General features: G+C 48.0%; 1 protein-coding gene across 2 annotated transcripts in view; it reads left to right on the top strand.

The window, feature by feature from the left end:
* FLVCR2 (FLVCR choline and putative heme transporter 2) overlaps positions 1 to 13,140 on the top strand; it is a 35,393-nt gene that overhangs the window by 12,141 nt on the left and 10,112 nt on the right. For both annotated transcript variants that reach the window (XM_075426144.1, XM_075426143.1), the window contains exons 3-6: positions 571 to 711; positions 5,471 to 5,538; positions 6,309 to 6,412; positions 12,722 to 12,832. In XM_075426144.1, the coding sequence (XP_075282259.1) occupies positions 571 to 711; positions 5,471 to 5,538; positions 6,309 to 6,412; positions 12,722 to 12,832 (424 nt within the window). The remainder of the gene's footprint in view (positions 1 to 570; positions 712 to 5,470; positions 5,539 to 6,308; positions 6,413 to 12,721; positions 12,833 to 13,140) is intronic.

The following is a 13,140-nucleotide window of genomic DNA, read 5'->3' on the forward strand; positions in this document are numbered from 1 at the left end:
CCTCTTGCCAGCTTATTCATGTTGCCTGGTGGCTGCATCAGATGTAGACTTTAAAGGATCTGGGGCAGGTACAAAAATGGCTGTCTAGCACCTGGTACAGCAGTATCACCTGTGACCAGGGTTTCTGGATGCTACTTTAATATTAGTTAGGGACAACATATGTCTTGGCCAGCCTAAGAAGTGCCAAGCCTGAAATAAAACCTGGCATAGGTCATTGCTCTCTAGGCATTGGGCGCTGCAGGGCACCAGGCCACCTTTGACAGCTGGCTTTTCCCATTCCACTTTTGCATTTGTAACTCCATGCAACACTTTTGCAGCTGACTGGCCATCCTGCCGGAGAGCCCTTAGAAATATTTTGTTGCTGCCAGACGCTGCCTACACAAAAAGCTAACTGAAGGCAGGGTGTTTCCCCAGTGGCAGGAGTTACTGTTGGAGACACCCTGTTCTCTTCTGTTCCTGGATAAGTTCGTGCATGGAGATCAAAGCTTAAGAACAATGGTGTGTTTTGTACACCTGGTTTTACCAAGGATTCCACCTTTACAAACAGGTGTACTTTGTGTCTGCTTTCAGTCTTCAAGGAGAAGCCCCCGCACCCTCCGAGCCGAGCTCAGGCCTTGGTCCAGTCGAGACCAACAGAGGAGTATTCCTACGTGCAGTCAATCCTCCGTCTGCTCCGCAATGCCAACTTTATGCTGCTTATGGTCACTTACGGTAAGGTCTGGCCTTTCTTCTTTGCAGTTATCACAGCTAGATGGGCTTAGCTTCTCCCTTCCTCTCCATGCTCTGCTGGGGCAGTAACAGGCCTGAGTTGTTTTAGGGGAGCGTAGGCATAACTGTGCTGCCAGAGACCAGGAGTCCTTCTAGCCCAGTAATCTCCAGCAGTCGTTACAAGAAAATACCTAAGAAAGAACAAAAGCAAGGCAAGCATACAAAGGATGATATGCCCCGTCTGTTCTTCCAGACTTTGTTTTCTGTTCAGGGGATTTCCTTATTCCGTTATCTTTTCTCCTAGTCAGTTTGTTACTTGCAATGAACTGATCTGTGTGCTTACCTAAGGAACATATGGAGCTGTGTCTAAGTGCAAGTCACAGCACTGAGTGAAAGTCATTTCCCAAGGCAAGGGTATGGCTGCCAGGCATCCCAGTGGAGGTCATGTGGAGCATGCAGATGTGCAGACTGCGGCCGCTTCCTTGGCAGTCCCTGTGAAGCAAATGGAAGGAAATTTCGGATAACATTTCCTTTTTCCATCTGTCCTTACACACTGGGTTTGCTGCTTCTCTTCAGTGGTCTTGGTCTGTTTCTCTGAGGGCAGTGTGATATGTTGAATCTGTTCCTGATGATGAATTGTCATACGGAAAAGTATTGTTCTCTTTAGTAGAAAAGCCATTGTGGTCTATGCCTGGCTGCGTAATAGGCTATGCTTTAGCCAGCTAGTCTGCAGGGAGTTCTGTCCTCATTTCCTACCAGCTTGCTGTGGAAGCCTCTAATGGGGGGAAGTTAAATAGTGCTGGAAGTTCTGCTGTTCTGCCAGCTGTGGTGCCTAAAGGACCTGGTGGATTGGTAGCCAGGTTGGAGAGAGTGAGATGGTGGCTTTGTAGCTGCTAATGGTCTTTGGAGTTGTTGAAATCCCTTATCCCTTCTCAGTGCAGTAGTCTTCTAGAAACGCCCGTCTCAGATTGCCCTTAAGCTCAGCTGGTTTGCATTGCAGCTGCTGGTTTGGGTTTTTTTTCATAGTACATGTTGTCCTCTCAGAACATGGAGACCAAAAAAAACCAAAAAAACCTGTCAGGCAGACTGTGTCTAAAAGTTGGATTGTGTCATCTGCTCAGTTTGCACTTATCCTTCAGGGAAAGGAAAGGGGAAAGCATTTGTCCTGATAGGCGTAAACAAGTCCTAGAGGAGAGAAGAGGGCTCTCAGTATGAAGAGCATGTTTAGAATCTGACCTCCCTGGGATAATTCCCTTCTGGGAACACGGAAAGGCTGTTCAGTGCCTCATAATTCAGTCTCTCTTCCTGCTGCTCTGTGCATTTATTCTGTTTCTCTGTGTGTCAGACTCATGTCAATCTCCAGCTTGACTTGAGGTGGTGATTGTTACTCAGAGAGGGAACTATGCAGTGAAATTTTTTTTTTTAACTGGTCTGGCTTTAAAATGGGGGCAGTGTTTCCTACTCAAGTCAAAAGTTATGTTGGCCAAGACTTAAGACATCTGCAACTACATGAGTGCAACTGAGTCATCTTCCTCAGCTAACACAAAGATACCTGCAGCCTCTCTTAGCTTTTGTATTAACATAGTGTGTATCAGGACAGAAAGGGGGAAATCTGCTGCTTGTTCATCTCTCCTGGCTGTAGAAAGCATGGGGGCCCTTACATGATGCCACATTGGAACAAGTCTGCAGACCAATAAGGTCTTGATATTACCAGCAGCTGCCAACTCCTTTCCTGTGGTAGGACTTGCAGTACTGGAAACATCGGTGGCACTGTGGCTATGTTAGTGCTAGTGAACTATTTTTCAGTAAAACTGTCAGACAACCTTTTCCCAAAGGCTGCTGACATCGCTTCCGTAAAGCTGAGGCGTAAAATGGAGTGGGCATTAAGAAACTCTTCGTTTATTGGGTTGGGCTCTGCACTGAAGAGCACGTTGCTACTGGGAGGCAGTAGGCAGGAAAAGGGTGGGTAAGCTTGGGAAGGGCTCGTGAAGTGGGAGTGATGAGACAGCCCCAGAGAATCAACATTTGGAAAGATGATGGGGTAGTGAGGAGGAGGCAGGGCAGTGAGATCTGCATAAGGAACCATTGTCCTGGAGGATGACTAGGGTGAAGAGGAGGGAGACCGATAGTCTGACCTGTAGGCAATAGGCTGCTTAGCTATAGAAGACTTGGGTTCTAGTCTGAGGCTTAATAAGGGCTCCCTTTGGAGCTCTAGGCAATAAACTTCCCCTTTCTGGCCTCTGTAAAATAGAGGAGACACTATGAGAACTTAAAAATGTTCTTCTACAGCACGTTACAGGCAAACCATGGTAACTAGCTAATGAATCAGGTGGAGCTGAACCTTCAGATGTCCTATTCCCAGCTACTAGTTCTGTTTTTCCTCATCTGCATGGGCAAATGGGCACTGCCCCATCGGAAACAACCCTTGCCTGTTTTGTGGGCATTCAAACAGCTGTGATTCATGCAGAGACTTCACCGAGCAACTGTGACATGTGAAATGCCTATAACTTTTGCCAGCCCTCACAAATGCAAATTTGGCACATTGTCTTGATTCTTAGAATATTTTGCCTGACGCTGGTGCCAAGTGTTGCTGCCAGCTCAACATCCCTTTCTGCCCAGCTTGGGAGCAGGGGCCCTTCTGTCTCTTGGAAATCGCATGCATCACAGAGCTGCTGTGAAGCTGGCGTACTGACAGCATCAGCTACCAGAGCAGTGTCTGGCTGTCCCCACAAGTCTGCTGTCCTCTTGGCTGAGGGAGAAGTAGAGGTACACAATGACTGGTCTGTGTTTATGCCCAGCTTTCAAGTGAAGCAGCGGTGGGTAGAGGGATGGTGCTGATATGCCACACACCCATGTCCTGGCACTGCGGTTTGTGGTGTCTCCTAGTGAGCAGGGTGCTCCAAAGGTGGAAATAGGATGAAGCTGAATTAGGCTCATGTGGGCTGTTTTGCCGTAGCCAAGTGTTGCAAAGAGCCAGCTTTCAAAGCTGGAGGGCAGCTCCCTGCTGTGGGATCTCCAGTTGTTCTCCCCCTCTCTGGCTGCTAGACCTGCTGGAGTTTCTAGCCTTTCTGAGTAACTCTTGGAAAGGACTAGGTGCATTCCTCCTGCAGCACGTCACTCAGCTTACTAGCCTCCCCTGTAATCTTCTGACAATGCTTTTGGAGCAGGGAGTGTTGTCACAGGCAGGTGGCTTATTTGGGATCACTTGCATAAGATTCTTCATCTGTTCGCTGTGCAATGAAGCTGTGGAGCGAGTTCTGCTTAATGTTGTCAGAGATGGCGTGTGAAGGAAGTGTGACGTCCCCTCCAGCTGCCAATCTTGTGGCTTCTCAGAGTGCTTCAAGAGCTGTGTAGGGCAACGGGTGTCCAGTGTCCCAGCGGAGGAGTAGGCTAGGTACAGCATCGTTAAGTACTTTGGGATCAGGGGAGCTGTAGGACTTCAGGGTTAGGGGAGCTCGGGGTTTTGTTTCCTTTGTCAAAGCTCTGCGTGGTAGACTGCGCTTCTGTAATCATGTATTGTGATGTTTCTGCTTTTAGCTGAGGCTGAAAGAGGAAAAGTAGGAAGTGGGAACTTGACATGTGTATGTTCTGTCAGGATTTCAGGCATTTGTGCCAGAGTTTTTTAAACCCGTGCCTCCTTATGGAGCCTATATATGTGTGAGCTGCGGTGGTGAAATCTGTGTCCCCGTCCCTCCCCCCATCAGGATCACTGAAGCCTTGAAGAGAAACTAACTGCAAATGTAAATGACTTTCTGAGAAGAAAGTTGTGCTGACTGTTACAGACTTCATCCACCTGGGGAAGGTTTCTCAGTATTGTCCAAGGTGAGAGTGTAGATGTTGTGGTACTGCTGGTCCAGCGCCCATGTGGATGTTCTTGTCTACTATAAGCAAAACTCTTGTTTTTTGTGCCCTTTAGGAAGGCGTTTGTCTCAGAGTTGCTTGTAAGCTGGAGCAGAGTGTCTGAATGGGGCTTGACCAGTATCACCCCAACGGTTTCCATTCTCACCTTGGGTGATACTGAGAAACCTTCACCAGGTGGCTGATGCCTATAACAGTTAATCTAACTTCCCTTTCAGAAAGACAGTTACTTTCACATTTTTTTTTTTTCAGGCTTCAGTGATATCTTTTAAAATGCAAGACTTTTCCCATGCAGACGCACACACCAGGTGCCTGGGGGAAGTGCTGTCTGTGCTTCGCCATCGACTTTGCTCCTACTTGCCTTCTGGTGTTTCTTGGCTTGGAGAGGATGTTTTTACTGGCTCTCAGCAGGGAGAGTGCTGTCAGGCTCTTCTCTGGGAGGAAACTGTACAGCTCAATGGCACTGGTGTTAATTGAATCTCAGGTCCTTGTTGAAGGTGTGATGCTGAGGCAGGTGCTTTTCTAGTATTTTACCTTGGCTGGGGGGAGGAGAAAACTCCAATGCTAAAAATGGATCTGTCTGTGAGGGAGGGTTGAGACCAAATGAAGGACTTGCAAGACCTTTCAGTACCAGAAATGTGCACAGCCCTTCCTCTAGCTGCCAAGGTAAGAACCATCCTGAAACTAAAGGGTGCTTCCTCCTGCACGCTTAGATCTGGCTGTCCTTGGTCTGCGTTTCTTTCAGTAGCCTATGTCTAGCCAGTCCGGCTGGCTCTCCCGAGACTTGGCAGCCTTGTTATGGACCACTCCTCCCAAATATATCTCTACCTGCTTTTCTACTCTTTTACTAGAGTAGTAAAGGGTAGCAGGCTCTAAACATGCTGCATTTTTATCCCTCTCTCAGGTCTGAATGCAGGTTGCTTCTACTCCCTGTCCACTCTGCTGAACCGCATGGTGATCCATCACTACCCAGTAAGTGCATCCAACCCTCATTGCCCTCTGATGCTTGCTGTTGTCCAGCGCTAGCTGCCAGAGGAGAGTCTGTGAGAAATGCAATGCCACAGCACTTCTGGCTGGCAAGAGAGCATTGGTTCTTTTAGTTCTTTACACCACCTCATGAAAAAGCTGGCAAGCTCTAGCAAAGACAGCTCCTTTACACCCTAAGTGACAGCATTTTCTTCTGAGAAATTCTTCCAGCAATTGCCTCCACCCTGTTCCTGACAAGTGATTTCTACTGGGACATCTGTACCAGAAGGCTGCCCACATTCGTGCTCTGGTGGCAAAAGGGTGGGCTGCCTCAGTAGCTGAGCTACTGTAGAGCTTACTGCTGAGGCTACATGCCACAGAGCTGCTTTCTGTGCTGCCGTGCTGCCTTATAGTGGGTTCCAGTATTTCCTGGCCCTAAGCCTAACACCAAACACCAAGCTTCATAGGGTTTATGCTGAGTCCTCTGAGAGTGTCTGTTCCTGCTGGCTAATGCTCACCTTTTTCTGTGTGCTGGCTCAGAGAGAAGTGCCAAATCACCTTTCTTCATGGGCCAGAATAGGGCACTGCATTGGCTCATAGCGGGCTCAAAAGTGTTCTTGCAAAGGCTAGTTCTGGTTAGAGTGTTACCAGCAGAAGACATGTATGGGGCACTCCCTTTGGTGTGTGTTCCTCTCTGGGTTCTCTGCACTTTGCTTCTTGTTGGCAATGACTTGGCTCCTGTATTTGTGTGAGAGTGTGTGTGTGTCTCACCACAGGGGGAGGAGGTGAATGCTGGCAGGATCGGACTCACCATTGTACTGTCGGGGATGGCTGGGGCTCTCATCTCCGGCATCTGGTTGGACAGAACCAAAACCTACAAGTAAGTCCCTTGTTCGCCTCTGTGCCCTGTGCTCTTCCCCCATAAGATGCAAGGAGCAACCCTGTGCAGTTGCAACTTGGCAGCAGGGACTAAATAGTTGGGAGAGTTTGTGGGGAAAAAAACAAGGTTCTTCAAAATCCTGTTAGTCTGAAGCGAAGTTTGGAGCTGTGTGTTAGTCTACACTGGGCCCATACAAGGTCTGGTTCTAGTGGTCCCTAGGGAGTCATAGAGAGAAGATGAGATGGCCCAGCAGCTGCTTTGTCAGGGATGAGAGAGTTCTTGGCACAAGCAGAATCAAGACCGTACCAGACCATTTCTCAGCCCTTACAAACCAGCTTCTGTGAATCTTTGTCTGGCTTAATGAAAGGCTTATTGAATCCAGTGCCCAGAGGCATTGTGTGAGGACGTGTTGCTGTATTTAGGGCAGACATAAGGAGTATTGGGTTCGTGAGTGGATGAGTCTGGGTTTGCTGCCTGGCGGATTGGGAAGGCAAATCTGTCACTCACACCCTGCCATGTGCAAAGGGACAGCTAAGAGTCTTCAGGTGTCCTGCAACTCCCTGTCTCAGTAACTCAGATCTCACTGACAGACCTCTGCAGCATGTCCTGGAGGACGGAGAGTGCCTCTCCTGTCTTACGTTGCAGTCCATGTAATCAGCTTCTCAGTTTCCTTGCTGGCTTTCGGAACTGTGCTATAACCTGTTGTCTGAGCAGGTTGAGTGAGAGGGGGCTTTACTGATGATGTGCTGGTGATGAGCTGAAGGCAACTTTGGAGTTCTTTTTGTTGCAGCAGCTTTTCATCTGGGGGAGGCCTACCTGGTATCTTGGGCCAGAAAAGCACATTCTCATTGTGGGCAGCTTAGATGAATCTGGCTAGCTGTGGGCTTGCAGCTTCTGAAGTGGCCTCTGGCCCTAGCTGTCAAGTACAGGGATCAAAAATGGAGAGGAGATGGGCTTTTCTAACAAGAAAGAATGGTAGCTGAGGACTCCTGGGGGTGCTAGGGAAGAAGAGCAGATGACTAATACAGAGACTGGTGGCTTGTTGCTGTTTCTAGATCATCGTGTGCCACTGCGTAGTTCTCATTTGGCAGTCCTGGGAAATAGGAACACAGCTGTTATGAACTGCACTAGCTAACTGTGCAATGTAACTTGTGTCTCTTTCCAGCCTGGGGCTAGCAGTAAAGTAGACTCAACTGGCACTGCTAGGACAGATGGTCTTCCTGATTCTCCCTAAGTGGAGCTAGGTTGCAGCACGAAGGCTGAAGAGCTTTGTGGTTCACCAGGCAGAGCTAGGACTTGAAATTTGGCAGAATGGGGGGGGGGGGGCACAGGGGGAAATCCTGGATTTATTCCATGGCTCCTGCTTGCTTAGAGGGACCACGTAGGCAGGCAGAGCTGGCTCACAGTGCGGAAAAGTAAGACTATGCCACCCATGGAATTTATCCTATAGACCCGAGGGACTATCTGGGGATATATTTAGCCTTAGGTGAGGAAAAACATTGCTAAGAATTTGTTCTCCATTGCAGCCCACAAAGTGGATTTCTGTGGAACTAGCAAAATTTTAGAGTGCTACAGAGTCTTTATTTAGCCCCATTTAAAAGTCTATTTTAAAAAACTATCAAGATGCCAGATGTTCTAGGTGTGTACCTTCCCCCTTCCCTCCACTGCTCAGATAGTGTCAGGAACAAAATGGTAAGCACATTAAAATCGGGAAGGAAAGATGTCAAGTCCTTTTTTTAGGCAGCTTGGAGAGAAAGGGAAGCAAATGAATGGGATCCAGCTGTGATTGAGGGAAGCAGGGGGAGGTTAATAACAGAAGGAATTGCAGAGCTCTACATGCGTGTTTGATCTTTACTGTCCCATCAGCAGTTCCCTGAAAGGGTGAGGCTGTGCTAAGTCAGGCTTTCCCCATCTGTCATGCTCAGGCACCAAATGGTCTTGCATTCTTGCTTTTATTTGGCAGGCAAGTCCCTGCAGAAGCCACTGCACTGTTCTTATTTTTGGAATTAGCAGGCGCAGATTTGGCCCATACAAATATGTGAGTTACGTTGCGACACGTGAATGGTCCCAGAACTGAGGCTGCCTCTGGTGGGATGGCTTGTTGAGAACAGCCCACCTCTTCGAAAGAACAGGTTTTGGCATCAAGTTAAACAGGGCTCCATGTACATCCTTCAGGTTCCTGGCTCAGAGGAGAGATGGGGTTGTGACATCTGGAGACTGCTGGGTGTATTGGTATTTGTAGGGGAGACTGGCTCAGAATCAGGGGTTTGGGGGCTGGATTAATTGGCACTTCTCCTTGGACATTTTTTGCTTTTAAGGGCAGTGTTCACATGGCCTCAGGTCCAGCTGGTTCCAGACAGTGCTGTCTGCTATCATCGCCGCATCTCTGTAAGGCAAGATGTCAGAAATATCCATCTCTCTCCATTGACTAGGCAGAGAAGCGCAAGTAGTGTTTTAAACTTCCCCTGCCTCTCTCCTGCCCCTTATTCATTTGTTGCTTCAGATGCGGCTTGACTCTAGTGTTTTCACAGCTGCAGTCCTCTGTGAGTCTGGTCCTGTCCCTTTTGTTTTCCTCATCCAAGTGACCTTGTGAGACACTGCTGGGCTGGGCCATGCCCATTCCTTACTCTACGGCTTCCTCTGGATTTGGCTGAACAGTAGGAGTTGTGCTCTCCATTTCAGCCTTGTTCCATGCTGGTTCTAGCCCTAGCTGGCTTTTCTCCCCAAGGTCTCTCTTTTCTCACAGTCCCTTGTGTGAGCTCTTTAATCTGCCTCTTCAGAAGGGTAGGGAATGTGGCTGGGAGGGCAGACAAATGTCAGGGCAGCTTAGGTTCACCTAAGTGACAAGCGTGTCAGCTCCTCTCTGGCTCTGCAGCAGAGACTTGGCAGCTGGTGCCTTCGTAGCACCGCTTCCACATCGGTGTGCTGAGCTTCCTTCCCACAACACAGAGCACAGGGTAGGTTAACCCCAGTTGTCCTAAGGTGATGTAGCAGGATGCGTAACTTCCAGTCTGCACTTGCTTTACTAGTTAGCCTGTTAAGGAGACTGATGGTACCTGTTCCAGAAAATGATAATTATCAGTCCCTGTAGGGCCATCATGGGAACAGGTTGCTAAGAACACCAGAATGCTGTGCGAATGTCCTCTGTGAATCTGCTTCTCCTCCTTTATGTTTTTATCTCTCCCATAAGATATTTATGGCTATGATAAGAGGCTTATCAAGCACAACCGGATATTCTTGCATGCCCTGATGCACCTAAGGCCACAGAGCATTCTTCTTGTCCTCTAGTGATCATGGTGACAAAGGCCACTTCCCAAGAGACACCCTGCCTCGCTGTTTTTCCCCTGGGGTTTCTTTGTTTTCCTATGCATCAGTGTCTAAACCCTTTTCAAAATTTTGGGTCTTGCTTGGACTGCTGGGCACTAAATCTCCTCTTTTGTCATCAGTGTTATGCTCAGGGGAGCAGAGTCTTGCTAAAGTCTGATTTAGCAGAAGTCTGCTTGTGTGCCTGCGGCTGTTTCCTGCAGCAGGAGCTGCATTCAGGGCTGGCTGTTCAAGTCCCAGTAGAGGCTATGGTGAGCAGGCAGCTGCTCAGTGCATGGCTTCAGGGCGCTTCCTGGTGTGTGATTTCCACAGCACTCCAGCCGGTGGCCTTGTTCTTTCACAAGGGTCTGTCAATTCATTTTGTCCTGCTGGAGCCTAATGATTCAGGGAGGACAACAAGGAAAGCTTCTAGTCTAGAGTCAGCTAATGTGTGGCATATGAGGTACCCATGGCAAGATTAAACAGCTTTCTCCATTTTGTCCCCCACTTAGTTCTGCAGTTCCAATCGAGAACACCTTCAAGAGCTGCCTGCTTCTATGATCCTGCCTGCTCTAGTTCTCAGTGGGGGGCTGCATGTTCTGGGAACTTCTTTCTTGCAGCTTGACTAATGACATAGCATCAATGTGAAACAGAGTCCTAACCACATCTGGTCACTAACTCATTCATCATCTTTGTCTGGAGATGAGGGGCGAAATGCAACTGTTGGCAACAACCACGACAGAGTGAATCAGATACAAACTGCTTAGAATAGTTGAACCATAAGCCCAGGAAACTGGATTTTGTGGGACTATCCTAAAAGCTCTGCACTGAGACTAAAACTGGCCATGAGGAGGAAAAAATAATAAAAAAAAACATGTGCCAAGTGTTCCTGCTGGCAGAGACTAAGCTTCTTAGTGCCACAGCCACCTCTTGGAGGCCTGCACCGTATTTTAGCACTGACTGCTATGTAGTTTGGAGACTCCTGTTTATGGAAGGAGCACCCAGTTAAAACTTGGTCTGTGCAGCCCACAGAGCTGTAATTCTAGCCTTGAGCCCCCTTCCTAGACAGCACTTTTCCTCCACATCTGCTTGTCAAGGTATGGGAGGCATAAGAACTCACAGGAGATACCTGAGAAACCCGTACTGAGCAGAAAAAGGCATTTTACTGGGTTCTCTTTCACTTTCTGGGGCTGCTCTCTAACCACTTTGTCAGTCTTTCAGCTATTCTTCTTCTGCACCCTCCAGGCTGTGTGCCAGCCACAGAGCAGCTCCCTATAATGGGTTACAGCAGAAGTAAGCAGCCCCTTTATGCTGCCTTCACAGGTGACTTTTTTCCTCCGTGAAAGCATTGGAACGAACATATTCTAGAAAAGATACAGCATTGGAGGTTAAGGGATTTGCCTACCCCTTCGATACAAAGCAAAATCACTTATCACAGTAAAATGTTTTTTAGCCTTTCAATACATTAAATGTCTGGTGAATATTTGTAAGCATGGATCGATAGCTGAAGTCTGAAATTAGCTTCTCAAGCCTGTATTTGGATAAGAATTGACGTATGAGCATGAGCCCTGCTGACTTCAGTCACTGCAGCAGTGAGGGAGGACAGAACCTCAGCTGGAACATTCTGGTTTTATCTGTAGTAATTCAGTGTACGGGAAAGATTTTATTACACAATAATAATACTGGCTGCCCATTTGGGGTTGGATTTTTGACAGTGGTTATTTGCATTAAAAAGGAAAAAAAAAAGGGAAAATAGTTTGAGGTTTAGTTTCTTTAGTAGAATTCTAAGAACTGATACCAAACATATTCTTTAATGGATTAAGACTAAAATTTGGTAGAAAGTACACAAGTAGCTCATTGTTATGCATTTAAATTTTTCCTAAAAGACAATGGCCAAAACGTTTTGTCAACTATGGTAACTGTTCTGCTTTCAAGATCCTGGTGGAATTTCAGTCAGGTAAAGGATTTACCCTTCCCTCCTTCCCTCCTTTCAAAACTATGTACTGTGAAGGGCTACTTGCCATCTCCTATTGCGTCTCCAAGGCTAGAAGGAGCCTTGTTTTTTGGATGTGGGAAGGGTTTCCCTGGTGCCTAGTCAGGGATGGCAATTCCTAACGTTTCAGTTCTGGTAAAGCTGGCCTGGGCTGCTATGTGTGTCTCACAGTACCAAGCCTGCTGATGTTCCTCAGCGTGGCCAGGACGTAGGTCTGGCTGTTCCAGGATCTGCCTGGTGTGCTTCTGGGCATGGAGTCTCTCTGTCCCCTCTGCCCAGAGACAAGAGCTCGTGGCTCAGCTGCTGTTGGCTGTGGAACTGGCACTAGCCCTGCTAAATGCTCCCATGGCTTGAGGGTGAGCGTGGAGGGCAACCTGGTTTGAACATCACGTCTCCAAGTACAGCAGGCAGTTTAAACACAGAAAAGAGCAACAATGAAAGGTGTTTTGGATAGCACTGAAAAATAAAGGCCCACAACAATGTAGCAGTGTTGTCACCTGGTGCCTTTGCCTTCCTGCTAGGGAGAGCTCAATCCCCTCGGCTCGCACTTGTAAGTAAGCGTGTCTGACTAGTTCTCATATAAAAGGTGCCCGAGAAAGATTAATGATCTCTTTATTTGGCTCTTGTTCTCTCCCTCAAGAGGCATGTATCATACATGACCTGTCAGCCCACGGCAGGATCTGAGCTTCTTGGCTGCCCTGTAGGTGCCTCCTTAGAGATGTGATGCCCTGACCCCACAAAGAGCAAAGCCCCCTCTCATGAGGTTGGGATGTGAAAAATCCTAGGTCCTGTTCTTGCTTCTGCTGCCCTGCTGTGTGTGCAGGACCTTCTGTGTTCTCTGTCAGTCCAGTTCCTCTGTTTGTGGTAAGAGCGTCAAGAGAGCTGGACAACCTTATTTTGATTTTTTTTTTTTTTTTTAATCACGTGCTGCGAACTATACCAGGATCTGTCGGTGAAAAGAATAGGAGGACTGGATTAAATAAAACCCTGACTCTTGATTTTTTTCCTTGCAGACAGACAACACTAGTCGTCTATATCATGTCTCTGGTGGGAATGATAGCCTACACCTTCACTCTGAGCCTAGGCCACCTCTGGGTGGTCTTTGTGACTGCAGGCATGCTGGGGTAAGTTCATGTGCAGGCTGCTGTCCTGTACATGTGAGCTGCTGGGGGATGAGCAGGGAGGCAGAGATCATGGTGCAGGAGGGACTGAGGAGAGCCATAGCCTGTGTGTGGCTCCTGCGTGGTCTAAGGACAAAATGATCTGCTCTTCCCATCTCTCCCTTTTATGTATTTCATTAGGGTCAGGGACATTAGTGTGGCCCTGCTGAGCTGCAGCTGCCTTAAATGTTCCAGGTAATCAAGTGAAAGCTTTTGGGAAGCAAGTGGTACCACAGCCCCATAGGTGACCAATGGGTAGGAACAAAAAGCGT

Source organism: Opisthocomus hoazin, chromosome 7, assembly GCF_030867145.1.
Source record: "Opisthocomus hoazin isolate bOpiHoa1 chromosome 7, bOpiHoa1.hap1, whole genome shotgun sequence".
NCBI lineage: Eukaryota > Metazoa > Chordata > Aves > Opisthocomiformes > Opisthocomidae > Opisthocomus > Opisthocomus hoazin.